Source organism: Helianthus annuus, chromosome 12 (assembly GCF_002127325.2).
Source record: "Helianthus annuus cultivar XRQ/B chromosome 12, HanXRQr2.0-SUNRISE, whole genome shotgun sequence".
Lineage (NCBI taxonomy): Eukaryota > Viridiplantae > Streptophyta > Magnoliopsida > Asterales > Asteraceae > Helianthus > Helianthus annuus.
The window spans coordinates 1,164,908-1,192,858 of NC_035444.2; the positions used below are offsets into that span (position 1 = coordinate 1,164,908).

At 41.7% G+C, this 27,951-nt stretch overlaps 4 protein-coding genes across 4 annotated transcripts; 3 read left to right on the top strand and 1 right to left on the bottom strand.

Moving 5' to 3' along the window:
- The first annotated feature begins 1,461 nt into the window (after positions 1-1,461).
- On the top strand, positions 1,462-2,542 carry LOC118484909 (telomere repeat-binding factor 4-like). Its single transcript, XM_035981022.1, has 3 exons — positions 1,462-1,611; positions 1,667-1,708; positions 2,294-2,542. Exons 1-3 carry the CDS (start codon positions 1,462-1,464, stop codon positions 2,540-2,542), a joined length of 441 nt encoding a protein of 146 aa, XP_035836915.1.
- Positions 2,543-9,757: 7,215 nt separating this feature from the next.
- Positions 9,758-15,312, bottom strand: LOC118484910. The gene is made up of 7 exons (XM_035981023.1): positions 12,922-15,312; positions 12,685-12,840; positions 12,421-12,552; positions 12,094-12,342; positions 10,924-12,023; positions 10,551-10,841; positions 9,758-10,475 (listed from the first exon to the last, which is right to left on the bottom strand). Exons 1-7 carry the CDS (start codon positions 13,619-13,621, stop codon positions 10,062-10,064), a joined length of 3,042 nt encoding a protein of 1,013 aa, XP_035836916.1. The 5' UTR covers positions 13,622-15,312; the 3' UTR covers positions 9,758-10,061.
- LOC110893729 (telomere repeat-binding factor 5) lies at positions 13,792-17,827 on the top strand. The gene is made up of 5 exons (XM_035981024.1): positions 13,792-13,868; positions 15,556-15,640; positions 15,746-15,829; positions 17,318-17,594; positions 17,796-17,827. The coding sequence occupies exons 1-5, from the start codon at positions 13,792-13,794 to the stop codon at positions 17,825-17,827; spliced, it is 555 nt and encodes a 184-aa protein (XP_035836917.1).
- A 2,111-nt stretch (positions 17,828-19,938) lies between these two features.
- On the top strand, positions 19,939-23,602 carry LOC110893728 (eukaryotic initiation factor 4A-15). The gene is made up of 5 exons (XM_022140841.2): positions 19,939-20,111; positions 21,342-21,411; positions 21,539-21,645; positions 21,744-22,174; positions 22,765-23,602. Exons 2-5 carry the CDS (start codon positions 21,344-21,346, stop codon positions 23,398-23,400), a joined length of 1,242 nt encoding a protein of 413 aa, XP_021996533.1. The 5' UTR covers positions 19,939-20,111; positions 21,342-21,343; the 3' UTR covers positions 23,401-23,602.
- The last annotated feature ends 4,349 nt before the right edge of the window (positions 23,603-27,951 follow it).

The window sequence follows — 27,951 nt, forward strand, 5'->3', positions numbered from 1 at the left end:
ACTTCAAACTTAACAATTTTCCAAAACAACACACACATTCGATTGGCCATCCGTTCGAATGGTTATCCGCTCGAATGGGAACCTATCCGTTCGACTCACCATTCGAAACTTAACTCATTCGACACTCTGTTTACACGTTGTTCAACGCTTACGCTACTGTTCTATGCTCAGTCTAACTCCACGCGCTCCCTTTAATCCAAGTCTGTGTTTGCTAGCTAAACACGCACTGTGAGTATACTCGAACCCATTTTCTTTTAACGCACTTTTGGATGTTCCATACGTTCTATATCAAACCACATAAACACACAACGCAAACACTTTACAACGCTAACCGCTCCCGTATGTTATACGTGATCTATGAATGCTTGTTACTATGCTTATACAGTGTTACACTATACCGCCTCTAGCAACGATAGTACTATAGTTTGGACTCAGCACCTGTCGTGGACAGGGGTTGCTAGGGATCACATTTCTTTATTTCACATGTTCGTTGAACATGTGTCGTGTATACTCTACAACGCAGTCTCGTGGTTAAGTGTGAACATAGTTTTGATAGTTACCTGCTTCACCCGTTACGTGATACATGTTGGTTATGCGTAAACGCTTTCTATACTATATGCTATTCAAACTTGTGCACTAACCTTTACATTCTATGTATTCACTTTATTTTAACGTATGTGCCAGGTTGATAGGATTGCTATGCTGTGACGAATCGAGATAGGCAGTCTAGAAACTACATCAATAGAAATCTAGGTTGTCGGACTTGTTTTGTTCGAGAGAAACTCGTTATCTGTAATAATTTCTTGTTGAATATTTGTTGATTGGTATGGGACAATTAACCTTTAAAATATTGGTAACAAATAGTTGTTATGGATCTCTTGAGCAATCTGGTTCGCCTAGTGTCGCGTCCCGATGTTTCCGCCATCGGTTGGGGTGTGACATTTAGCCATGGTCTAAAATGTCGTTAGATGTTCCCTAATCGGAGTTGGTAATACTCGGCTTAGGCGAAGAGCACCCAAGGGGTAATCAGCCTAAACGAAGAATACTCATGTCTCGACAGCCTACCTTATATCAAGTACTCGACCTTCCTTTAGCCCATCTACAAAATATCTACACACAATGTAAAAACCATACGTAAACATTCCTAATAGGCCACAACCTAAATATCATCATCATATTCACTAAATCCCACAAATAAAAAAAAACTAACGTAGGGTCTGAAGTGAGGAGAGTAAGATGTAGACGGCTTTATCTCTGCCCCATAGAAATAGAGCCTTACTCCGAGTAAGAGCCCCGCTCAAAGATGTAGACAGCCTTAACATAAGGCTGTAAAATATCGGTTTTGCCCTTAATAGGAAAAAATTAAAAAGGTTATCGTGTTGTTGACTGTTGAGGGTTATCATCATCTCCTCCAAACAGGGTTTAAAAAATAATAATTGAAGCGAGTGGCGGCGATCGGCGATGGGTAATCCAAAGCAGAAATGGACGGCGGAGGAGGAAGAAGCCCTACGCGCCGGCATCGCTAAACACGGCACCGGAAAATGGAAGAACATCCAGAAAGATCCCGAGTTCAACCACCTCCTACATTCTCGCTCCAATATCGATCTCAAAGTCTGTATATATATGTATATGTACTATATCTATATGTTTATAAATATTCATTCAGATGAATTTGTTTTGTATCAACTTCCTTTGTGCTATTGAAGATGTATTGATTTTAAGTTAATATGTAATTGTAGACCGATTTCCCCTTTGTTGACGTTAGGATTTAAACATAGTGCTATACGTGCCGATTTAGGGTTTCGAAACCGAAATATATTTTTGAAGTTTTGAGGAAATTTTGAAATTAGATTTATGAAATAGGCATAACCTGGTGCTAAACCTGCAACAAAGAGTGCTTGGAACTACTTAGAGTTTCAATTTGGGGGCGAAAGCGGTTTGATCAAACCGCTTTCACCTACAGTGTAAAATGTAAGTAGTCTTAAGTACTCTTTGTTGTAGGTTTAGCACTAGGTTATGCCTATTTCATATATCTAATTTCAAAATATTCTCAAAACTTTAAAAATATATTTCGAGTTCGAAACCCTAAATCAGCACGTATTACACTATGGTTGAATACTAATGTCAACACAGGGGAAATCTGTTTACGATTACCGTCTAACTCAAAACCGATCCAACTTCAATAGCGCATAGGAATTTCATACGAAACAAATTCATCTGGATGATAAGTGGAGTTGAAGTATTTGTTTTCGGCTTATCCTAAGTTTTATGCATATGAACGGTCTGATTGTAGGATAAATGGAGGAATATGAGTGTAAGTGCAAATGGCCAAGGTCCTAGGGAAAAATCGAGAACACCGAAACCAAAATGTAACACGGATTCGCCTGCTATGCCGTTGGCCATTCCACAAGCTCATGGTCCTTCACCTCCAGTTGCAGTTGATCCAGTATCGACTGACTTGAATATGGATGATGGTTCAAAATGCTTACTAGATGGGAAGACAGCTTCAAAGTATGTTACTTACTTTCTCACTGGTTATTAGATATTGTAAGGGATAATATATGTGGAGGCTGCCCAATTATTCAACTGTTTAGTGTTTACATTGATGTCATGTCGTCACGATGTACACTGAAACAACTTTATAGGCACACATGTATATATAGTTGGTTTCGTTTAACCAGCTATGACTCTACATTATCTAATAAATTAACATCATAAGATTTGTTTGCTATCGTGTCTAATTTTTTTAACTTTTCTTGAGCTTTATAGTGGAACTATCTAATATCATAGAAGGTATGCAAAAAAATATTATAATCATATTTTCTTTCGTGTATACAAGTGCTAATATCTAGCTCAGCACATCTGATCATGAATTACATGTATTAGTAAATACACTTGTTTGTGCAGTTGAATGAAATCATCGGCACTAAGAACAGAAGTCTGATTGTTGTAGTGTATTTTCAAGTGTCATCATCATCATCATCATCATACTCAGTAAATCCCACCAATAGCAAATCTAAGGTAGGGTCTGAGGAGGGTATGATGTAGACAGCCTTACCTCTACTCCGTAGGAATAGAGAGGCTGCTTCCAGTGTGAAGGGGTATGGTCCCAAAAAGTCGCGCAAACCTCATAACAGGTTGCACGTGAGACCATACTCCTTAGCATAACAACTTGATAATAACAGCCTCGCGCAACTTACGTCACATTATGACTTAGCCCCGCGCGAGGAAGAGCACATAATGAAGACAGATAGCAACACTTAGCATGAAAACAATGGTATAAGTGAACACACTAGCCCCGCGCGGGTTAGTCGCCACCAAGCAAAGTCATCTTCATAAGAAGACGCGCTGTTACCTACAGAGGTACACAGGGTACGAGTGGCAGGAAAAAGAGCCAATGAACGTCCAGCAGGCTCTGTTCAATCGTGCGCCACGATCTTCTGACGATAAGTACACAAGGACGCCTACACGGCACCAATCAAGAGACGGGGACAACTGTCCCACGATCTCCACTTGTCTGCTGATGACAGAAGGGACAACAAGGCCGACAACAATGACACGTGGCTCCAATCAAGGTGCGCCAGCACCGACGAGCATCTAGAAGCCACTAAGCAGTCGAGGCCAGCGAGGCAAAGAGCATATTCGTTGTCCGTTTCTGGCCCAAGGCCCATCAGCCCACAACCTCTTACACCACTCTGGCTATAAATAGAGAACTCCATCCCTCAGGTTATTCATTCTATTCTCTCGGCTCTCACTCTTTACTACTTAATTACTCTCAAAGCAATCGCTTATTCTCACGCCGGAGCCCGGTTAAGAGGGAAACCCCCACATTCCCCTCTTAACGAGTAACGGTGTTCTGTTTTGCAGGTTGAGTAACCAGTCGGAGCTCAAATACCTAAAAGAAGATTAACCTCCATGAAAGGAACATAAACCCATCTAATTAATACCTTAATTAGATCTCTGTTTCTTCATTGGCGCCCACCGATTTTCTCTATAACCACCCTCATCTTCTTTATTTGAGCCTTTGACATCTTTTCATCCTTCGACTATGACTGGTCAAGGAATCTTTCCAGAGTTCGGCTTCGGAGCCAACTCCAACACGGCCTTGGGTGAAGGAGTCCAAAACCTCCAAGCCCAAATCGAAGAGATAGGTGAAGTTGAGATCACCAACACGGGGGGTCAGCGTGGGAGCGTTACCCGTATCACACAAATGGCTACCCCAGGTAACAACGGCGAAGGACCGTCCAACCCGGTACCACCTCAAAATGTATCTGCATTACTTGGCTTACCAGAGGGCGAAACCCCAGCCTCGTGGTATGCCAAGAACATCGCCACTATCAATGCAGCATACCAATCGCTCATCGCGCAGCAAGCAGTGTTGACGGCAGAACCGTCCTTGGTCACTCCTCCTAGTCAGGGGGTGCGCCAAATGCCACCACCAGCCAATCTTCAAGTCAGAACCAACAGGCCTCCCCCTACAAGACGTGTAAGCGTACAAGACACGCGCGATACAAGAGGGGAAACGGATAGTCACTATGAATATCCGTCGAACCTTCAACGAGGCCCTGTTCACAGCCGGCTCACGCCGCGCAACATGAACAATGAATGGGAAGAAACCGACCCATATGATCCTACATGGGAAGGTGATGAAGAGTCGTCAGTCTTCAATCGTTTACCAAAAAACCACGAGTACTATAAGCCAAGACAACACATTGGCTATACAGAAGAGGCTGAAAGAGATTTCCGCCTGGCTTACAGGCCAGCGGAAGCTGCGGAACACTCCAAGTTTATCCCGAAAATCGCACTCGCACCACTCTCACGAGAGAAGCTACCCCCAACCGTTGGGAAATTCAATGGGTTGACTGACACAGACGACCACGTCAGAACATTCACGAGTGTGGGCTGCATGGGAGGTTGGAACATGCCCATGTGGTGCCACCTGTTCATTCAAACGCTGACCGGAGCGGCTCGCGCCTGGTTTGACAGCCTTCCGCCCGGAAAAATTAAGTCATGGACAGACTTCAAGACACAATTCTTAAGCTATTTTAGCCAACAACGTCGCTATCAGCGTGATACGGCAGAAGTAGAAGACATATGGCGAAGGGATGGTGAAGGTCTGGAGGACTTCATCACGCGTTTCAACAAAGAATGTTTAGAGATTGGCGGCGTCAGTGAGCAACTCATGCGCTGCCACTTCAAGAAGGCTATACGCTGTGATAGCCTCATTAGAACCATCACAGGCAAAGATGGGATGCCAAAAGAGTGGGATAAACTGATGGAAGCAGCAAAGATCGTCGCGCAAACCGAGGAGTCCCTTGCTGGTGGAAAGGGTTATTACTCCGAAGATCGATTTTCAAGAGCAAACGAGAGGCCGCGCGACAACAACAACAACAAGCGCAACAAGTACAAGAGTCATGACTGGAAGTCTGAGAGACCCAGAGGCCGCGACGACAGGCCACGTTACAGAGAAGATGCGCGAGATACGATTGACCGAATCGGTTACAAGAAAGCAGTCAGAGACGACAACCGCGACAAACACTGGACTCCGCTCACAAAAACTCCAAAAGAGGTGTTGATGACGGAGAATGTCGATTTCAAGGCGCCAAGGCCGATGACAAACAAGAAAGGGCAAGACCCTAACTTATACTGCGATTTTCACAAAGATTCGGGGCATTTGACCGATGACTGCTACAGTTTGCGCCAGGAAATCGAAAGAGCGCTCAAAAGCGGCAAGCTAAGCCATTTAGTGAAGAATGCGCGCAAGGACACCCGTCAACTCCAGCGTCATGATGAAGGCAGCCACAAAAAGGTGAGACGGCTAGAGACTCACATGGTCAACGGACCAAGATACACCGCGAGAGAAAAAGGCAAACGGCCCTACGAGCCTTCTTGGCAAGAACAGCAAGTCATATTCCCAGTAGTGCGCGGCGGTCCTCGCGCTACACGACCCGTCGTCATTACTGGTATAATTGGTCACTATGAAACAGAGTACATCTTCATCGACCCAGGAAGCACAGCCGACATCATCTACGAACAATGTTTCAATCAATTCGATGAAGAAGACAAAGCGAGACTCGAGCCAGTCGATTATCCTTTGTCCGGCTTTTGCAACGAAATGGTCTTCCCTCTCGGCCAAATCAGTTTCCCCGTCACGCTCTCTGACGGGAAACACTCAAGAACAACAACCGTAAACTTCATGGTAATGCCAGTGAAGTCAAGACACGACGTACTCATCGGAAGGGAAACACAAGGCGAACTAAACATGGTGACTTCAACACCTCATTCTGCAATAGGTTTCCCTACCAAGACAGGCGTAGCAATCATATACGCCAAGAAAGAAGTGATGTCAACTGAAGAGCTGCGCCCAACAAAAGCGGCGAAGGTCTCTACGACCGAGCCAGAAAAATGGGTCTTAAACCGCAAGTACCCAGAACAGACAGTGACAATTGGCCACGCCATTTCGTCAGACATCAGAAAACGTTTAAAGCAACTGCTGTTCCGCAACATGGATATATTTGCCTGGACCCCGTCAGACATGACCGGCGTCCCGCGCAACATAACTGAGCATTGCCTAAACACGTACCCTTCTGTAGAACCAAAAGTCCAGCGAAGGCGCAGCCTAGGCGCGGATAAGACAAAAGCGATGAATGAGCAAGTATGCGAGTTGCTCAAGGCGGGAATCCTGAGAGAGGTAAGATACCAAAGCTGGGTCGCGAACCCAGTAATGGTGGAAAAGTCAAATGGCGGATGGCGCATGTGTGTAGATTACACCGATCTCAACAAAGCATGCCCAAAGGATTGCTATTCCTTGCCAGAAATCGATAAAAAGATTGACTCCCTCGCGCCTTACCGATGGAAGTGTTTCTTGGATTGCTATAAAGGATACCATCAAGTGCAGATGAAGCTAGAAGATGAAGACAAGACAGCCTTCAGGACTGATCTTGGAATATTCTGCTACACCAAAATGCCTTTTGGTTTAAAGAATGCAGGCGCGACTTATCAACGCTTGATGGACAAAACCTTCGCAGGTGACATCGGAAAACACATTGAGGTTTATATCGATGATCTAGTGGTGAAAAGTCCCGAGGAGGACCAAATGATAAAAGACATCGAAAAAACGTTCAACTCATTGCGCAGCGTAAATATGAAGCTAAACCCAGCCAAGTGTTCCTTTGGCATGGAAGAAGGGAAGTTTCTGGGCTTCATTGTCACAAACGGCGGTTTCAAGGTGAATCCAGAGAAGGTACAAGCTATAGAACGAATGCCGTCACCAAGAAACATCAAGGAAATGCAACGACTAGCCGGCCGGCTGGCCGCGCTAAATCGTTTTCTCTCCAATCACGCCGCAAAGTCGTATCCCTTCATTAGCACGTTGCGCAATTGCGTAAAGAAGCAAGAGTTCAAATGGACCCCGGAAGCCGAAACAGCTTTTCAACAAATGAAAGCGTGTCTGATCGAACTCCCTACGCTGACGGCACCGTTTGAAAAAGAGCCCCTTGTGCTGTACTTGTCCTCCTCGGATAAGGCAGTAGGGTCAGTATTGTTGGTAGACAGGAACGGCGTGCAAACCCCGATCTATTACGTCAGCAGGGTACTCACAGACCCAGAAACAAGATATTCTACAATGGAAAAGCTGGTTCTTGCGCTACTACACGCCTCCCGAAGATTGCGCCGATACTTCACAGGCCATGTGATAACTGTGCTTACCAACTTCCACATTGGCACTATACTTCAGAAGCCTGAGACATCAGGCAGGTTGGCAAAGTGGGCCATTGAACTGGGCGGCCATAACATCTTGTATAGGCCGCGCCCAGCCATTAAGGGGCAGGTCCTCGCCGACTTCATCACAGAAGTGCCGGCCGATAAAATCAAGGAGTGCGAGATGATAGAGACTCCCAAGGAAAACACAACAGAGGAGATCTGGATGCTTTACACTGACGGGGCATCAAATGAAGATGGCGCGGGAGCAGGTTTACGTCTAGTGAGCCCAGAAAAGCACGAGTTTACTTACGCCATTAAGCTCGACTTCAAAAACACCAACAATGAAGCTGAGTATGAGGCTTTTCTGGCAGGCTTACGCCTCGCCATCAAGATGGGAGCAAAAAACTTGCGCGCACATGTGGATTCACTCCTGATAGCCAGTCAAGTAAATGGCATATACGACGCGAAGGGTGAAGTCATGGCTTTATATCTGGAACAAGCGAAAGAATTGCTCCAACAATTCAAAACCCACGAAGTCATACATATCAATCGCTCAGAAAACAAGCCCGCAGATGCCCTGAGCAAGCTCGCCTCGACCTCCTTTCAACATCTAGCCAAGGATGTAAGGATAGAGGTACTCAAGAACCCATCGGTTTTACTGCGCCAAGTTAACGTAATCGAAACAGGGCAGACATCATGGATGACCCCTATCATCCAATACTTGCGAGAGGGGGTGCTTCCTGAGAACAAAGCGGAAGCAAGAAAGCTCCAAAACAAAGCCCTACAGTACGAAATGAACAACGGTATCTTGTACCGAAAATCCTTCTTGGGACCACTACTGCGCTGTGTGGACCCCCAGGACGCGAATTATTTGATAAGGGAAATCCACGAAGGGATTTGCGGCATCCACTCCGGACCAAGGATGGTCGTCGCGAAGATCATGAGCGCCGGTTACTACTGGCCGGGTATGCATGTTGACGCAATGAAGGAGATCCGCAAGTGTGACTCTTGCCAGAGGCACGCTCCAAAAACGTTGCGGCCTAAAAATGATCTTATCCCCGTGTCCACCGCATGGCCCTTTCAGCAATGGGGAATTGACATGGTAGGACCCTTCCCGGATGCCCCCGGCGCCGTAAAGTTCATCATAGTAGCTGTCGACTACTTCACGAAGTGGGTAGAAGCCAAAGCCCTTGCATCCACCACAGCCATGATTGTGCGCAAGTTCATATGGGAGCACATCATATGCAGATTCGGCCTCCCGCTCAAGATCGTGACAGACAACGGCACCAACTTCGCGTCAGACGATCTTAAGAACTGGATGAAGGAGATGAACATTGAACACACTTTCACCTCCGTTGCGCACCCACAAGGCAACGGACAAGTGGAAAGTGTGAACAAATGCATCGTCGAAGGGATAAAGGCCAGATTAGGAACAAGGCGGCGCGGATGGGTCGATGAGCTCCCAAGCATTTTATGGGCTCATCGGACCATGCCAAAGACAAGTACCGGCGAGACCCCTTTCAGCCTAGTCTATGGCTCAGAGGCGGTAATCCCGGCAGAGATTGGCTTGCCCTCGCCGCGAATGACCACGGTCAACACGGTTGACAATGAAGCAGAAAGGCGTCTAGACTTAGACTTGTTAGAAGAACGGCGCGAAATCGCAAGAATCAGAGAGGCCAAATACAAAACCCAGCTGGAAAGGTACTACAACACAAGGGTTCGCATTTGTACCTTCAATCCAGGGGAGTACGTCTTTCGCGACAACGAAGCGTCAAATGCGGAACGCCCAGGGAAATTGGCACCTAAATGGGAAGGCCCATATCTGATTCATGAGGTCCTAGGCAAAGGGGCCTACAAATTGCGCACCTTAGATGGCCACATCTTACCAAGAACTTGGAATGCGCAACAATTGCGCAAATGCTATATGTAACCTTTTCGGCCTTGCGCCATTTTTCAGTTTCGCCACGCCGGCTACGAGCCATTGGCAAATATGTATGAAGGCCTAAGGGCCAACTTCTGATTTGAATGAAAACATACGACATGTTCTATTACATTGTTTTTTCGTTACAAATGCATGTTAAACTTCTGATTAGCGCGAAAACACTCCAGCATTTTGAGATGGTTCAAAACCACCTCCAAGGTCCTCCGCAAACAAAGCGCGAGACCGGGTGGCCACCTTATACTTAGATAACGCTTCCATTTATTCGAGCTAATTTAACCTAAGTTTTTACAGCAATGCAATAATTGCAACAGAAAAAACGAAGACATTTCATTGTCATTAAAACTGCGCAAAAGCGCATCACTTACAATCAAGTCAGAAACAAAGGCACAAACGCCTATCAACAAACTAACAACCTACTCTATTTGTCTTCTTTCTTCTCACCATCATCATCTTCGTTCCCTTCACCATCGTCGCCATCGTCATCACCTCCGCCATCATCACCAGCTGCTTCCTCATCAGATGATTCAACAGTAATCGGTGGATCAAGGATCGCCTTGAGGCGCTGACACCAATCATCCTTTTTTAAGGCACTAACAACCAAGTCCATGATGGGCAAGGAGAGGTTGTCATATGAGTTCTCAGCACTGGCCAGCGCAGCATCAGCTTGTTCCGTCACTGAGCAATGACTTGTATCGAATTCTTGTCCCAGCATTCGCTCAACGTGATCAGCACACTCCAGGTAACCTCCTCGATGACCAACTGCACGCGCCGCATCCGTAAGAGCAGCAACAGCGCGATCTAGCTCGCCGGCGTTCAGGATGGAGTTGGCAACCTTCATCAAAAGAGGAGCATTAAGAATAAACTCTTCAACATGTTAAAAGAAAAAGGTAAGGCAAAAGGGACTTACCAGCACTATTCCCCGAGTGCGCATCCATTCTGCTTCAGAAACAAGCGTGTCCACAATGCCTTGGGCCTCAGAATAATTTGTCTGAGCCACGTTAAGCGCCGCAGTGCTGACAGCACGCGCCTCCTCGGCATCGGTGGCCTTGACCTTCTCAGCCTCAAGGTCAATCTCCAAAGACTCGCATCTGTCGATTTGCTCATTCAAGCGACGCTTGAGTTCCGCTATCTCAACGTCCTTGGCATGGAGATCCTTGTCCTTGTTAGACAATTGCACCTTGGCTTCAGTCAGCTCAACCTAAAAATTGACAAACACCTTGAGAATTGACTTAGAGAAATCTCGTAAACAAAAAGGAAGAGCGGGAATCAGTAGAACTAACCTCCATCTGCTGCTTGGCAGTTTTTTCACCCTGCGCTTCCTCCACCTTTGAGGTCAAGTCCGCAACTGTAGCCTCAAGACCAACGATCTTCTGGCGAAGAGCATAAGTACGCTCGTTGTCTTGAGCGCATATACGCTTGAACTCGGCCTTCTCCTTGGCCAGTTGCTCTTCCACATTATGAAGTTTCTTTTGCAGGCCCTCGCGACCCCACTCTTCAGCTTTCCTATCAGCCTCAAACTTGGCTCTCTCCTCATCAAATGTGGCCTTAGCCTTCTCAAATTCACCAACACGTTTTAGCACACGTTCTCGGTAAGCCTCCCAGTCGGCGCGCTCTCTGACCATTGTTCGCCATTCACGAACTATCTGATGGTTAGCAGATCGAGCGTTAGCCTCGGCAAGAATGTAAGTGCGATACAACATTTCATGCGGCTTCGCCTTTTGACGGTTAACTTCGCCAGGAGTGAATTGGTTCAAGTACCAATCGCGAGAAGGACCAAATTCAACAAATGTATCCTTCTGCCTTAAGCTCCAAGGGGCTTGATGAGGAGCATCACCACGTTCCTCTTCAGTATAAGTTTTATAATATATGTCCCCGACGGTATCCTTCGCACCTATCACATTGGGGTTATAGCCCCCAGCTCCTCCAGAGCTTGCACCACTAGACACATAGCGCCCTAACCCCTTAGAGGTAACAATCGGCGCAGCAGGGGGAGGTTTTGGGACACCAGACTGCCCTTGAACAGAAGACTGATCGGCAGCTCTTTCTTTCCTCGCCTCTTCCGCCTTCCTCTGCCTATCCGCCTCCTCCCTCAGCTTTCTCTCCTCTTCCGCTTTCCTCTTCCTCTCCGCCTCCAGCTTTCTCTCCTCCTCCTCCTTCCTCTTTTTCTCTTCCTCTTCTTTGCGCTTTCGCTCTTCAGCGTTCTTCTGCGCAGCAATCCTACTCTCTTCTTTCCTCCGATCCTCTTCTGCCTTTCGCTGCGCTTCAGCAGTTTTCGCAGCATCACGCGCAGCAGAATCGGAAGGTTCAGTGGCAACCTTAGGTCTTTTCGTGCTGGGTTCAACAAACTTAACCCCCTTTTCAGGGGTCTTCTTCTTGATCTCTACAAAAATAAAGCAAACGCACTTGAGCAAAAGGAGGTTAAATTATAAAGAAGGGAGATAAGAGCATACCAGGAGAAAACTGGTATAACGAGCGCAACTTGCTTTTCTTCCCAACAACGGGAATAACAACTGAAACAGGCGCAGAGGCCATACCAGTTGTCGCCTCGCTTCTACCCCTCTTTCTTCCAATCAACGGGGCAGTCTCTTCTTCCTCTTCTTCTTCATCCTCAGGTTGAGATGGAGTTGCGTCAGCATCCGGGTTACGAGAACCCGCGCTCCCAGAGCCCTTTGACCCACCAGCGCCAGTCTTTCCCATAGCTGCATATGATAAACCTTCATAAGAGTCACTGATTATCACGTAATCGTCTAAGTCACGTTGCCGGAGGCGAAGCGTACCTTTGACAGCAGCAGTAGTTGCGCGACTGGCGCCAGGACCCTTGCTGGTCACTTCAACATCCGCCTTCTTTTTCTTCTTCGAAGGTTTCTTCTTCTTCTCCTCTGGGTCAACCCCCAGATCGCGCAACACACCTGCAAAGATTTTAGGCAACGAACTTAACTCGCCATTCGAAGACCCTACTGACTCCTCGCTGGAAAGATAGAAAGTCTCTTTCCCAGCAGAAGTCACAGAGCGCAACGGACGAGGTTTAGGATATTGCGCACCTTCAGTTGCATCCGGCGGCGAGGCGAAGACGTCAGCAGGAGGAAACATGAAGTTCCCTTTTATCTGGTCATACCAGCCTTCCTCATCATCGCGCAGAGGGCGAACGCCCATGGAGCCACCAAAGGCTGGGAAGGCAGCCTGATAGAGTTGCGTCTCTACACAACAAAAACAAAGTATAAGAAACCAGTTAAGTGAATGTACTCGGAAGCAAAACAAAAAGGGGGAAAGTATCTAACCTTGATCCCCGATCTTCAAGACCGGGAGTTCCCTGCTACTAGGTGACCACTGGTCACTCATCTTGGCAGCAACCAGAACATTCTCCCCAAATACCCGGTTAGGGGTTGCGGTAAGCTGCTGATACCACTGAGCAGACTTCGGTATAGGAAGGTCCTCCTTTGGTATAACCTCGGTCCATTCCCTAAACGGCATAGCTATTGGCAAGACTTCCTCCCGGATGAAGAAGAACTTGGGTTTCCAGTCGTGGAAACTCTTGGGAGGATTCAACAAAATCTTCTTAGCCGTACCACGGCTAGCAAAAGAAAAGAACCCCATTGTTCTTTGCAGTTGATAGAAGACACGAAACTTATTCACCGTCGGCTCAATGCCGTGAGATTGACACAAGAACTCAAAGTGCCTCACCCTCACCATCCCAGGTGGGCTTAACTGTGAGATATGAAACTTGTAGTAGGACAATATGCTACCAAAGAAGTTAGTCGCCGGCAGCCGGAAGTTTCCTTGAAGGAAGAAGTCTTCGAACAAAGTAATGTAACCGGGTGGGGCATCAGCCGCGGTCTGACCCTGAGCAGGGTACCGGGCATCCCACTCCGGTGGAAACCTAAAACTTCGAACGATCTGTTCGAATAAACCTAAGTCCCATCTCAGGACTGGGACTGGCCCCTCCTCACTAACAGGAGCTTCTTGATGTTCTTCACTCATATTTCAAGAAAAAGCTGGAAAAAACTTGAAGAAAGTTTGAAGATTTGAAGAAAGTTTGAAGAAGATGAAGAACAATATGAAGACTCAAAGAGAAAAAGGGAGAAGAAACGAAGAGAAAGTGAATCTCTCACCTTTCTCTTCGGATATATATACCCATCGCATTTAATGCGATGGGTAACCGTGCCGCACTCGCCGCAGGGGCAACCAACGAGAGGTTGCCACGTCAAGCGGAAAAGCAGGGACGACGGTTACCACGCGCGCGTGGCATCCACTCTCCTGACATGAAGTGCAACCGCCGCAGGCGGCATGATGACATCCGTGCCAGGGGTCAACTCAAGCGTCGCTCTCAGCGACTTATCTCACCAACCTGTCAGAGGTTCAAATTTCGAAGTTTCCCGCCATAAAACGTGCAAGTAACTTCATGCAGAAGTCACAAGAATCGCGCCAGATATACGTAAACTACTAACACCTCGCGCGATTAAAAGGACAAACAAGATATCACTCGACACCTGCCTAGTACCTGCGCATCGAAAACCACAGTTTCCTACATGCGCCTTACAAGTCAAGACCAAAAGGACAACTTCCCCTTCTCTTATTTTTATCAAGTCCAGAGCTCCAACCACTTGCGTTGCGCATGGTGCAGCACTGGACTGGGGGGACTTGAAGGGGTATGGTCCCAAAAAGTCGCGCAAACCTCATAACAGGTTGCACGTGAGACCATACTCCTTAGCATAACAACTTGATAATAACAGCCTCGCGCAACTTACGTCACATTATGACTTAGCCCCGCGCGAGGAAGAGCACATAATGAAGACAGATAGCAACACTTAGCATGAAAACAATGGTATAAGTGAACACACTAGCCCCGCGCGGGTTAGTCGCCACCAAGCAAAGTCATCTTCATAAGAAGACGCGCTGTTACCTACAGAGGTACACAGGGTACGAGTGGCAGGAAAAAGAGCCAATGAACGTCCAGCAGGCTCTGTTCAATCGTGCGCCACGATCTTCTGACGATAAGTACACAAGGACGCCTACACGGCACCAATCAAGAGACGGGGACAACTGTCCCACGATCTCCACTTGTCTGCTGATGACAGAAGGGACAACAAGGCCGACAACAATGACACGTGGCTCCAATCAAGGTGCGCCAGCACCGACGAGCATCTAGAAGCCACTAAGCAGTCGAGGCCAGCGAGGCAAAGAGCATATTCGTTGTCCGTTTCTGGCCCAAGGCCCATCAGCCCACAACCTCTTACACCACTCTGGCTATAAATAGAGAACTCCATCCCTCAGGTTATTCATTCTATTCTCTCGGCTCTCACTCTTTACTACTTAATTACTCTCAAAGCAATCGCTTATTCTCACGCCGGAGCCCGGTTAAGAGGGAAACCCCCACATTCCCCTCTTAACGAGTAACGGTGTTCTGTTTTGCAGGTTGAGTAACCAGTCGGAGCTCAAATACCTAAAAGAAGATTAACCTCCATGAAAGGAACATAAACCCATCTAATTAATACCTTAATTAGATCTCTGTTTCTTCACAGTGAGACCCCCGGCTCGATAGTAGTTTTGCATCAAGCCTTGGACATAAGGCACATAACACTCAACAATTGAGACAACTGCCGATTAGTGCGTGTACCCTCTGTCTTTCGGCTATCAACGCCACCACATGATGCATGATTAACCAGCCCCCTCTTTTAATGTTATTTTCACGAAATTAGTAAAATAACATTAAAATTAGTGCACTTCACTTTTAGCCCTCCCACCCCCACCCCAGCGCCCACACATATATACATTATATGCGCATACCGCAAGCGGGCGTATTTTTGTTAGTTTTTGGAGCAAGATTGAAAAGTGGAAACAAAATGCTTGCTTAACTTGTTATTTGCCTCTTTATAACAATGAATGGTGTTTAACATTCGTGTTTCATTATTCAGGTATAATGCAATGATCTATGATGCACTATCAACCCTCAAGGATCCAAATGGATCAAGTACTAGTGCAATCGTTTGTTTCATTGAGGTAATCATTAATTCAATCAATATATGATTCTTGAAAATCATGCTGATAGCATTAATGGTTTACAATATCCGTAAGTGATTCTATTATTATATATGTGATATGCAGAAAAGGCATGAGGTACCCCCAAATTTTAGGAGGTTATTAACTGCAAGGTTACGAAGGCTTGTTGCACAAGAGAAACTTGAAAAGGTGATTTTTTTGTATGTTTGCCTAAAACCATTGTGTATGACTCGTTTAATTGTTAAAAGAGTAAAATGTCATCTTCGTCCCTGAGGTTTGGCTACTTTTGCGACTTTCATCCAAAGGTTTGTTTTTCAGCATCTGGATCCAAAAGGTTTTGAAGTCTTGCCATTTTCATCCGACTTGGTAACTCCGTCCATTTATTAACGTTAAGTCATGGGTATTTTCGTCTTTTAGATGCTTTTTGTGATGATAAAAGGGTTTGGGTGGGGAGAAAGTCAACAGAGGTGGCTCTTTATATCTTATAGTGTTTTTATTTTAGTAAAAAAAATGTCTAAAAAGACGGAAATGCCCCTCATTTAACAGAGAAAAATGGATGGAGTTAACAAGTTGGATGAAAATGGCAAAATTTCAAATCTTTTGGATCCAGATTAGGGCTGGCATATCGTGTATACCCGTACACGACACGACACGGTAAGACATGATACACGAAATCCTATACACGAACACGACACGATATACACGAAGTTTACCTGTTAACACGACTGTTCGACTATTATACAAGAAAATTACCTGTTAATACCTGTTAACACGAACACAACATGCTATCTGAGAGTTACAAATGGAGTTTAGGGGTTTTATTTTTTTGAATTGAATGAGGAATGAAAATAGAAAGGAATTAAGGAACCCACACGCACATGGCTGATGAGTTTTATTTAATTTAATTTCTTATCGTGTACTAGCGGGTATTAACAGGTAAACAAGTATTTAACCTGTTTATACACGAAAATTAACAGGTAATCTCGTGTCTACCTGTTTGGTACACGATACCTGTGAAGGCCATACACGATACCTGTTAACTTCGTGTAGGTTCGTGTCGTGTATTCGTGTAAAATTGCCAGCCCTAATCCAGATGCGGAAAAAGAAACCTTTGGACGAAAGTCGCAAAACTAGCCAAACCTCAGGGACGAAAATGACATTTTACTCTTGTTAAAATCTTTGGAAGTATTAATAGGGACCAAATTCAAGCTAATGTTTTTTAAGACCATGTGTAGTCGGGCGTTTTTTTTTTTTAAATTTCAAAAATAACGCCCAAAAACGCCTCCCCACCCATTACATAGGGCGTTATTTTGTATTTTTTTTGAAAAAAAAAGGAGCCCGGCGTTTTATATAAAACGCTCAAAGATACAAGTGGTCCAAGTGGGCTGACCAATGGGAAGGAGTATTTGGTCCAAGTGGGCTGACATGGTCTGACCGAAAAGCTTTTTAAATAAGTTTTTTTTTTTTTTTTTAATGATTGGAAGGGGCATTATTTGGGCATTATTCCCACTACGCCACTTTTGCAATAACGCCCCATGCTGACTGGGATGACACGTGTCGGATAATGCCCCATGGTGGGGGCATTATTTTTCTTAACCACTACACATGGTCCAAGTATTTGACATATTATATGTTAGGATTCAGTTTTTGACAAGGAACAGTTATGTGAGTGATTAGGTCCAGAACTGCTATCGACTTCGGAGGGAGGTACTGAGTGGAACCAAGGGCCCAATACCAAAGCCCAAAGAGAACTGGCCCAGGCTATCCAGCCCATTCAACAGCCATCTTGGTGAAACACTAGAAGAAGCAGCCGTTGCGGCTGCCTATAAAGTCGCAGAAGCAGAAAACAAGTCGTTTGTGGCGGCAGAAGCTGTCAAAGAAGCTGAAAGGGTCTCCAAAATGGCTGAAGATACTGAAGCTTTTCTACAGCTGGCCAAAGAGGTCTACGAAAGATGTAATATTTCATGTCCCTTGTTCTCCAAATTTGGTACCGGGTAACCCGTACTGGATTGAACTAAATTCGTTTATCTGGTTTACGATTTTAGGACTGATTTAGTTGTATTCAGTTCTTGGTTCATTATTCGTAATATTCTGGTTTTGGTTCCCGACGAACATTCCTATTATTATTGACTGGTTTTCTGAACTTATTTGGCAGGTTCGCGTGGTGAAGTGGTGATGGTGGCATAGAGCGATCAATGATGATGAGCTTTCGTGAATGTGTTTGTTTTGATCATTAGTTAGGCTGTTCCATATCATGAAAATGGTAGTTTGTATAAAATTTAAGTTGGTTTACAATGCTTTTAAGTTAATGGTGAATGTGGATGCCTTTTGTAGCTATCGTTTTTCATGGTTTTGAGAATTTTCATTATAAAGTTTCAACTATAGAGTAAAAAACACTTGAAAAAATTGATACAAAAATTTGTCTTGAGGTTTAAAACGTTATTAATCTTTCGGTGCAACAAACATCCTTTAATCTTAATTATTCTTTTCACTTGTATAACTATTTCTTTGATATATGCTAGTTGCACAAATTAAGATTTGACGTGCATGCGAGATGCTAACATAACCAGAACATAAAGCTTGCTAAATTCACGAGAATCCGACTGGAAATGTAACATAACTTGTTCGTGAATGACATGTTTTGTTTGTAACAAGCAACATAAACTTTCCTGCCATGTTTGGCACCACCGAAGACTATGGTGCCTTTTTGACGTTGCGATTAACCACCATCCAGTGTTGTGGGAGGCAAAAAAGAAAATGATGGTGGCGGTGAGAGACGGTAAGCAATGGCAAAAAGTCACCTCTATGGACAACTTAGACTATGTGTTGTGGTAAAAAATCCAATTCGGATACTATAGAATCGAGTTTTATAGACCTTCAAACCATATATAATCTGATCTAGATTTTCACAATCCAAGTTTCTGACAATCGTTTTGCTTATTCGTATCGAATTTGTGCATAATAATTACTTACGTTGAAAAAGAAAAGTTACTTCGTATAATTTTCGAATAGATTAAGATATTAAGATTAGAGTTAATTGCTCGGATGGTCCCTGTGGTTTCACGTTTTTTCACGTTTAGTCCCCACATTTTGAAAATAGCATGTATGCTCCCTATGGTTTGTCATTTTGTTACTCGGATAGTCCCCCAATATTTACTCTGGGGACTATCCGAGTAACAAAATGACAAACCATAGGGAGCATACCTGCTATTTTCAAACTAACTGAAATCTACTCAGGGACTATCCGAGTAACAAAATGACAAACCATAGGGAGCATACCTGCTATTTTCAAAAGGTGAGGACTAAACGTGAAAAAAGTTGAAACCACAGGGACCATCCGAGCAATTAACTCTTAAGATTATTTATAAATTAGGTTTTTTTTCAAAAAGACCAGTAATTGCTATTTTATTAATAGAAAGATTATTTCATCGTCTTCATTTTTATTATTATCGTCTTTTTTAATGCATCATAATTATATATATTATCTGGAGATAATTACTCAATACTATAATTTACATCATTTTTAGGTATAGAGGTGTTGTACATTATGCTTTGGGAGTTTTTTTAAATGATTTTTTTTACTTTTAACATAAAACTATTTGATTCTTTACTTTTTAACCCAAAACTATTTGATTTTATACTTTTAACCATAAAACTTTTCATCTTTACTTTTAACCCACAACTATTTGGTTTTTTTACTTTTAACCCTAAAACTTTTCATATCTTGCAATTTAACTTCACAAGTTTTTTACTTTCAGCTTTGGTCTTCCATACATTTTTCGCAAAATTTTCGTTTTACATTCCCTTCAAAATTTTGCAAGTTAACACAGCGCAACATGCGTGTGTGATTAACGTTTTTACGTCGTCTATTTTTTCACGTTTGACAGGTTCATCGTAGCGCGCGAATCCTACATCGACTTAGTTATTCTTTTATATGTTTTATTTTTCGGTTTAATTTCTTCGTATTAACACGCCACAACTTCAATGTTGGTGGTCGACTGGTCGCTGGCAGTAGTATGATATTAATGTTCGACTCCACCACAACGTAGGGTGCTTAATAATAAATAAATCTCTTTTATTTGCAAGAAAAATAAAATAAATCCACAAACAAAAACAAAAGAATCAGTAGCCACTAGCCACTACGTATCCTCCACGTTACTGAAACAACCATCCATTGAACCATTACAATAAAATTAAAAAAAATAAAAGCCACGCTGGATAATCGCCAACAAAATAATACAAACCAGGGGTAAAACCGTCAAAGAAAAAGCAAAACAAGGGGTACGATGGTCCATAAAGAAAAAGTAGGGCTTGCAAGATCCACCTTTGAAACACATACACATTCTCCTTTTTCTTTCACTCTCCTCAACTCCACGGCCACACACCGAGGAGTTTGAGAAACCCTAAAAAAAGCCTCCAAAAAATTCTCTCGTCCTTCTCACTAAATCCTTCAATCAACCTTTCAATTCAGGTGTTCTAGATCTCTATTTTCACTATTATTCTATCCTCTTCAAGTTTTACGATTACTTGTTATGATTTTGTTGTTATTCAATCGTTTATGTATCTCTATGTGTTCTGTTTATGGATTTTTAGATCTGAGTTTGTGTATATCTAGATCGGCGGTTTTGATTTGGTTATATGTGGTTGTATGTGGCTGTATGGATGAGTTGTTTGTGTTTTTGTATGTTTTGGTTGCGATGATTATGGAGATTTGTGTTTTTATTGTAACCTAGCTGTAGATAGAGATTTGGATAGACAGATGATCTAGATCAGTGTAGATATGTGAGGTTTAGAAGGTGAGATTCATAATCTGAACATTAGATGTTATGTGTGTTGATATATGATAATAATACTTGATTAGTAGCTTACAAAACCAAATCACTAATCAAGTATTATGAGGAACTTTTATTTGTTAGTTTAAGAAGTTGTTATTGTAGTGTTTTTTGGGACTAATCTGTTGCTTTGAAGGTTTTCTCAAGGTTGTGGGAGGTTGAACTGATTAACTGAATATGGTGAAGGCCTTATTTTGTTATTGATGATTGTATCATTGTGTAATGCATTCATACACATTTATATGTTAAAGCAAATAAAGACATGTGTTTGTATACCTGTGGTGTTTTAGTTAATATTTTGAGTATGTGCTTGTTTATCCAAGTCTCTATGTTTAACTGTTTCAGTAGCTTGGTTTTAAATTGCATGATGCGCTCCGATGCGTTTAGTCCAAAAATCTGATGCGCGATGCGTTCTTTATAAAAAAAAGTTAAAAATTATTTATACATAAAAACATACTTAAAGTAAAACAACTGACGTAATTAGAAGGTAAGAGTTGTGTTTTTTGGTTCAAATCAAGCTTACTAAGATGTTAACTACGGAAAAAACCGAACACAGTTCATAAAATCTGTAAAAAAGCATAAGAAACAATGTTGCGTGCATCAGAGCGCATTATGCGATGAGCGCATTATGCGAAATGCGCGCAATATTCTCGCATCACGTAAACGCATCGCATCAGCTGTTGCGATGCGCTCTCATTAGCGCATCGGGCGCATCACGCATTGTGCGCGCATTTTAAAACCAAGTTCAGTAGTTTGATGCTTGTTTTAGAAAGTGAGATGTATGCTAGATCGCCAAAGATTTGTGATCTTTGAAAGTTTTTATACAACTTAAAGGGTGTTAGACTAATTGTTGCTTTTGATTTCTGCAGTCATGGCAGGCGCTGCACCAGAAGGTTCCCAGTTTGACACTCGTCACTTTGATTCCAAAATGAACGAGCTGTAAGTTTAATTTGTTTATTTGATAGTTTTCGTCGACGTCGGTAAATACTTTCTAAGAAGCAATCGGTCAAGTGGTTAAAAAACATGGCTTTTACATGCTGCTCACATACTTTTATTTCTGTTACAGACTTTCTACTGATGGACAGGATTTTTTCACATCGTATGATGAAGTTTATGATAGTTTTGACGCTATGGGTTTGCAAGAAAATCTTTTAAGAGGCATCTATGCATATGGTTAGTACATATCTAATTTTGTAGTTGGGTTGGTAATTAAACGACTGTGCTAGTTATCTAATAAATTTTCGTGATATTTTTGAATTTGTTTTTTTTAGGTTTTGAAAAACCATCTGCAATTCAGCAACGGGGAATTGTTCCATTCACCAAGGGTCTCGACGTAATTCAGCAAGCTCAATCAGGAACAGGAAAGACCGCAACCTTTTGCTCCGGCATTCTTCAACAACTTGATTATAACGTAGTTGAGTGTCAGGCTTTGGTTTTAGCTCCAACGCGTGAACTTGCACAGCAAATTGAGAAGGTTATGCGCGCCCTAGGTGACTACCTTGGTGTTAAGGTTCATGCTTGTGTTGGTGGGACCAGTGTTCGTGAGGATCAGCGGATTCTTTCAGCTGGGGTCCACGTTGTTGTTGGTACTCCTGGACGTGTTTTTGACATGCTTAGGAGGCAGTCGTTACGTTCTGATTATATCAAAATGTTTGTGTTGGATGAAGCTGATGAAATGCTTTCAAGAGGTTTCAAGGATCAGGTTATTATTTTTTTCATATAAAAATATTATTATATTATACATAATTTAAAAGTGAATGTCAGTGGACATTTCACTTTAACCTTCAACTTTGTCAAAATCTCATATTTATCCCCTAGACATTTTACTTTTACCTTTTTAACTTTTTCAAATCTCATTTTTACTCCTTGTAAGCCCCTTAAGTTCAGAAAGTGTCATTTTCAACCCCCTTAACTTTTTAAGAACTTTATAAACTTTTAGTTGGTCGGGTCACATATAATACGTTTTGACTCGACGGTAAAATTTGAGTTGGTCGCGTCGCGACGTCGCGTATATTATATTTTGATTGTACGGTATATATTGGATTTACTTCACGTTTTGATCCAATTGCAATGTTTATTAAGGTTACCTTGAGTTAAATCAGATACGTCGAAACACGTGGTTTCATATGGTTAACCCTTTGTGATGTACCCGCGCCGCAATGCGCTCGGGTGTTGTTTGTAGTTTATTAATATTTATAAATCATAAGTAAACACTATCAAAACACACATTGAAATAATACCCTTAAGATATAATATAATTTTGATCCTGAACATTTTTTTTTCTTCTATCAGATCTATGATATCTTTCAGCTGTTACCTTCAAAGGTCCAGGTCGGTGTGTTTTCTGCAACTATGCCACCAGAAGCTCTAGAAATCACAAGAAAGTTTATGAACAAACCTGTAAGAATTCTCGTGAAGCGTGATGAATTAACCCTAGAAGGTATCAAACAATTTTATGTCAATGTCGAAAAAGAAGAGTGGAAGCTCGAAACTCTATGCGATCTTTACGAAACTCTAGCAATTACCCAAAGTGTCATTTTTGTCAACACCCGGCGAAAGGTTGACTGGTTGACCGACAAAATGCGTAGCCGAGACCACACAGTCTCCGCCACTCACGGTGACATGGACCAAAACACCCGTGACATCATCATGCGAGAATTCCGTTCGGGTTCCTCACGTGTTCTGATCACCACTGATCTTTTGGCACGTGGGATTGACGTACAGCAAGTGTCACTTGTGATCAATTATGATCTTCCAACTCAGCCTGAAAACTATCTTCATCGTATTGGACGTAGTGGTCGGTTTGGGAGGAAGGGTGTTGCGATCAACTTTGTGACTTTAGACGATGAACGGATGCTTGCGGATATTCAGAAGTTTTATAATGTGGTGGTTGAGGAATTGCCATCTAATGTTGCTGATCTGATTTAGAAAAGATTTTGAGATGTTTGGTTTGTTTGTTTGTTTTGTTATAAGTAAGAGATCAAAAGTTAGAACTTTTTTTAAATCCTTTGGTTTTGGCTGTTTTAAGTTATTTATTATTATTATTGTCATGACTCTGGCCTTTGGGTGTTATAAGATATTTGAAACTTATGTTTGTACCCTAAATTTTCAAGTGCAAGTATTTCTGTAATTGTTTTTTTTTTTTTTTTTTTTTTTTCTGATGAGTTTGTATAATTCTATTTGTATTGTAAGTGGGGATGCAAGAAGCTGTATAATTATTTTTTTTTCCCAGGGTCGTCCGCGCTGCCCCCTTTGGTCCTTCCCATCGTCCCTCTATTGCCGCTTGCAATGACGTGGCCATATACGTGACGGATCAACCTTAAGAGACTACCCTCTTTCACACAAGTTTGAGTTTACCAAGCTCTGCTTGTTTTGACGTTTGTTTAATCATTTTACATGTATAGTTTATGATATAATGTTTGATTGTTTTATCATAACTGTATGCTAACACACATTGAGTAAAAATTATTTTATTTGTAAATATGAAGTGTGAAATCGGGCTCTTTTGTCAAAGCGTATTTTTGTTCTGTTTGAGTTTATAATAAGCCGATCAAAAGTAGCGTAGCTTACAAGCTTTGACATATCAAAAGTACTCATTATATGTATAAGTTATCGTTTAGATGTTTAGTGAGCTCGTGTAGCTTTGCTCCATTCCAATGTTTCCACACCTGACATATGTTATATCATGCCGATAAATTCAAATAAAAGATGCATAGTCAACAAAAATATTAATTCACAATCATACTTAACCGTGCTACTAGAGCAAAATATCTAGCTAATGTGAGGCTAGTCCACTTAGTAGATACATATGTCTCTTAATGGAGATGTCTCGGGTTCAATTCTGAAATGGTGAAAAATTTAGAATTATTAAGCGTAAGAAAATCAAAAAATCTAATTTATTTGACAAGAGACTATAAAAGTGTTTACTAATTTTACTATGAATACTGACATAATTATACTATGATAACTGACATAAAGTTACAACGCAACTTTTATAAACAAATTAATCTTGAGCAATCAAATTATAAAGTTACAACACAACTTTTATAAGGCTATAGGGTGTAGTTATGACCCTCTTGGTCACCATGATCCTCCACATCGGCGCCATGTGGTCATGACCCAAAGCACTATCTTCTAATCCATCATCCAAAACCACTACCCTAAGAGTGTGGTCATGACCCAAACCACTATCTTCCTATTTTAATTTATTTTTGTAGGAAAGGAAAATGAATCATTGAAAAAGGAAAGTAGGCTCATGGTTGTCATGGTTTAATCCATGCCAACCATGGTGGATGAAGGAAGGGGATGATATAACAATCCATTAATGATCCCATGTGGCATTAAGACCCAACTCATGCTCCCCATACCCTTTAGGCTAAACAAATTAATTTTGAGTAATCAAATTAAACAAGTTTGAACATCTTTATTTTACCGCTCACCAGATATTTGGTTTCCATTTTTAAAATAAGAATATTAAATGAAACTGTCAAATGTGTCACTGTCATGCCTTAAATTCTGCATTGAATTAACTCGAAAGTTGAACCTATTATAACTTATGTTTTTATTGACTATCATATCAAAAATGATATTCATATATTTACTTAAATTTGTCGTTCAAAAAAAATAAAAAAACTTCCTTGGCCATATGTGGTATTTAGAGAAAGTGTTTTTTTTTTCCTTTTAATTAAAGATCGATTATAGAAATTAAAAAATATGATTTGGGTTAACTAAGGTTTTTTAAAATAACAAAAAATAAAGATATTTCAACTGCACAAGTGAAACGTTATTGTGGTTGTGGGGTTTATTTTATTCTTTTCATAATTTATTGTCTAAAAATATATAAATTAAGCTATTTACCAATTCCAAAAAATAGCATTAAAAAAACACCTTAAGGGAGGACGGTATGGTATCGGGGAGTGGATGGGGGAGTGGGGTTACCGCGGGGGAAATCACACCGGGTGTTTGAATGGGGGAGTGGGGAGCAGGAGAGATGGTGTTTTTTCAGTGTATACTCACCGAAGGTGAAGAACAAAGGGAGGAGAGAGGAGAGGAGAGAAGAACTAATCAAATTTTTTTATTTTTTAATTGAGTGGGGATTTGAACCATACCTAGTGTTTGAGTAGAAAATGGGAAGTGAAGATGGGAGTTGACATAGCTTTATATCATTTTGATAGAGAAAACTCAAACACCTTAACTCACCCCAACCATACCGTCCACCCTAATCATATACACACATTCTAGAAAAAAATATTTATGTGTATGAATTCAATTCATGTTTGACCATGGGGTGACGTGGACAACAAGGGGATCAGTAGACGCAGGATGAACGTGATTGGCTAATGATGTAGGCATTCACATCGCTACAGTTAACTTCAAATCTTCATATGGACCGTATGACAAAGGGACGATGGTCATATGATTAAGAGTGAAAATAATTATACGGGTTGTATGAGATGATGGTCGCTAGAGCATACCACCAGTATGTGTTTGACTGACATATAATTGATTGATGTGATCATTGACAAAGTTATACAGTCCGTATAACCATTTCTGCCCAATCAAACAATCTGGGTAACCGTTTTCACCCAATCATACAACCTTGTATGATGTGATAGGCTTTGGTGTGCATACTCGGATTGACATCATACGGCCCCTCGGTATGATACTACAAGTATATTGGTATACACTAGTGGGGGGGGGGGAGGGTGGTGTTTGTATATCAAGTTCTTTTGTTATTTACGTGTGCTAAAATATAATATACGAATGCGCGCGCGCGAGGGCATGTCTGATAGAGAGTCAATTTAGCGTGCAAATGCGCTAACAAGGTGCGATATTTGGCGTACGGGCAAGGGTTATACACATTCACAACATAATCACACCTAATGTTAAATAACTACATAGCATATATAACTTCTTATATAGAGAGATATTACACAAGATACATAAATAACTACGAGGACACATAATTAGTTACACACGTTATATGCACAATATATCAGTGTTTTTAAGTCACATACATAGACACACATGTACACATACTATACTCAAAATAAATAAATAAAATTACATGAAATATTAAAATGTATTTGTGTTTAATAAATATGGTGAAACTAGATAAAAAGTCAAGAATGATGACTTTTTATATTTATTTCTTTAGCCATTCGAAACATCCAAGTATGTCTTTTTATTTTTTTATCCATTTGAAATTTTGAATCATCCAAGTGTGTCTTTTTATTTTTATTTTTATTTTTGTAGCCATCTGAATCATCCAAGTATGTCCATGTTATCATCTCAACTATTATTTACCTTATTCAATATCCCATATCATTTCTATATTATTCATCTAATGATTTTATTTTTAAAGATATAATTCGTAATTAAAAATGATTATAAATAAATTAACGTTTATAATAACTTAGAATACAGTATATATATATATATTTGAATGGCCAACAAACTCAATCCCGAGCACTCTCAGGACACACACTGGACAAACGGAGTACTCCGAGAGTAACCCGAGTCCACCACCAATTCCGGGGAAAACCCGGTAACCCACCCGCCCGTAGGCACGACAGTGAAATTACCGGTAAAACCGGTTTGGCTCAAGGATCCAACCCAGGTTTCCCTGGGTCTCCTATCATTGCCCACCAGTGCCTTACTCTGCACCAAGTGGAAGTCGAACCTGCATCTCTCAAGAAAAATGCAAGCCCTTCACCACTTGATCTAGAGATGATTGGCACGGTATATATAGGCCTGTAAACGAACCGAACGTTCATGAACTGTTCATGAACTTGTTCGGCGGGAAGTTCGTTTATGTTCGTTTATTTAATAAACGAACGAACACGAACAAAAAAATTGTTCGTTTAATTAAATGAACGAACATGAACACACCTTGTGTTCGTTCATTTATGTTCATGAACGTTCGTTTATTTATGTTCGTTTATGTTCGTTTATTTATGTTCGTTTATGTTCATTTAAATTTTATTAAATACATAAATAGTTATATTTATATAAATATTAGGTTTTCTAACTATTTATATAAATATAACTAATTAGTATATCTAGGAACCCTTATTTAGATGTGTTTTCGGATGAAATGTAATATATTAGACTTGGTTCTTCAATCATGTTAATTTATGTTTATTCAAATATGTTTAGTAATTTCTTTTTATGATCGTGAACTGTTCGTTTAGGCTTTAAACGAACGAACATAAACGAACACGAACATGCCCCATTTCTTAATGAACGAACACGAACAAAAAAATGTGTTCGATTATATGTTCGTGTTCGTGTTCGTGTTCGGTTAACGTTAAATGAACGAACACGAACATGCCTATGTTCGTGTTCGTTCGGTTCATTTACAGGCCTAGGTATATATATTTTAAGTATACTTTTTAACTTATATGGCGAAATTTTAGTTTTAAAAGTACGAAAACTACGTAACTTAGAATACAGTATATATTTTTAAGTATACTTTTT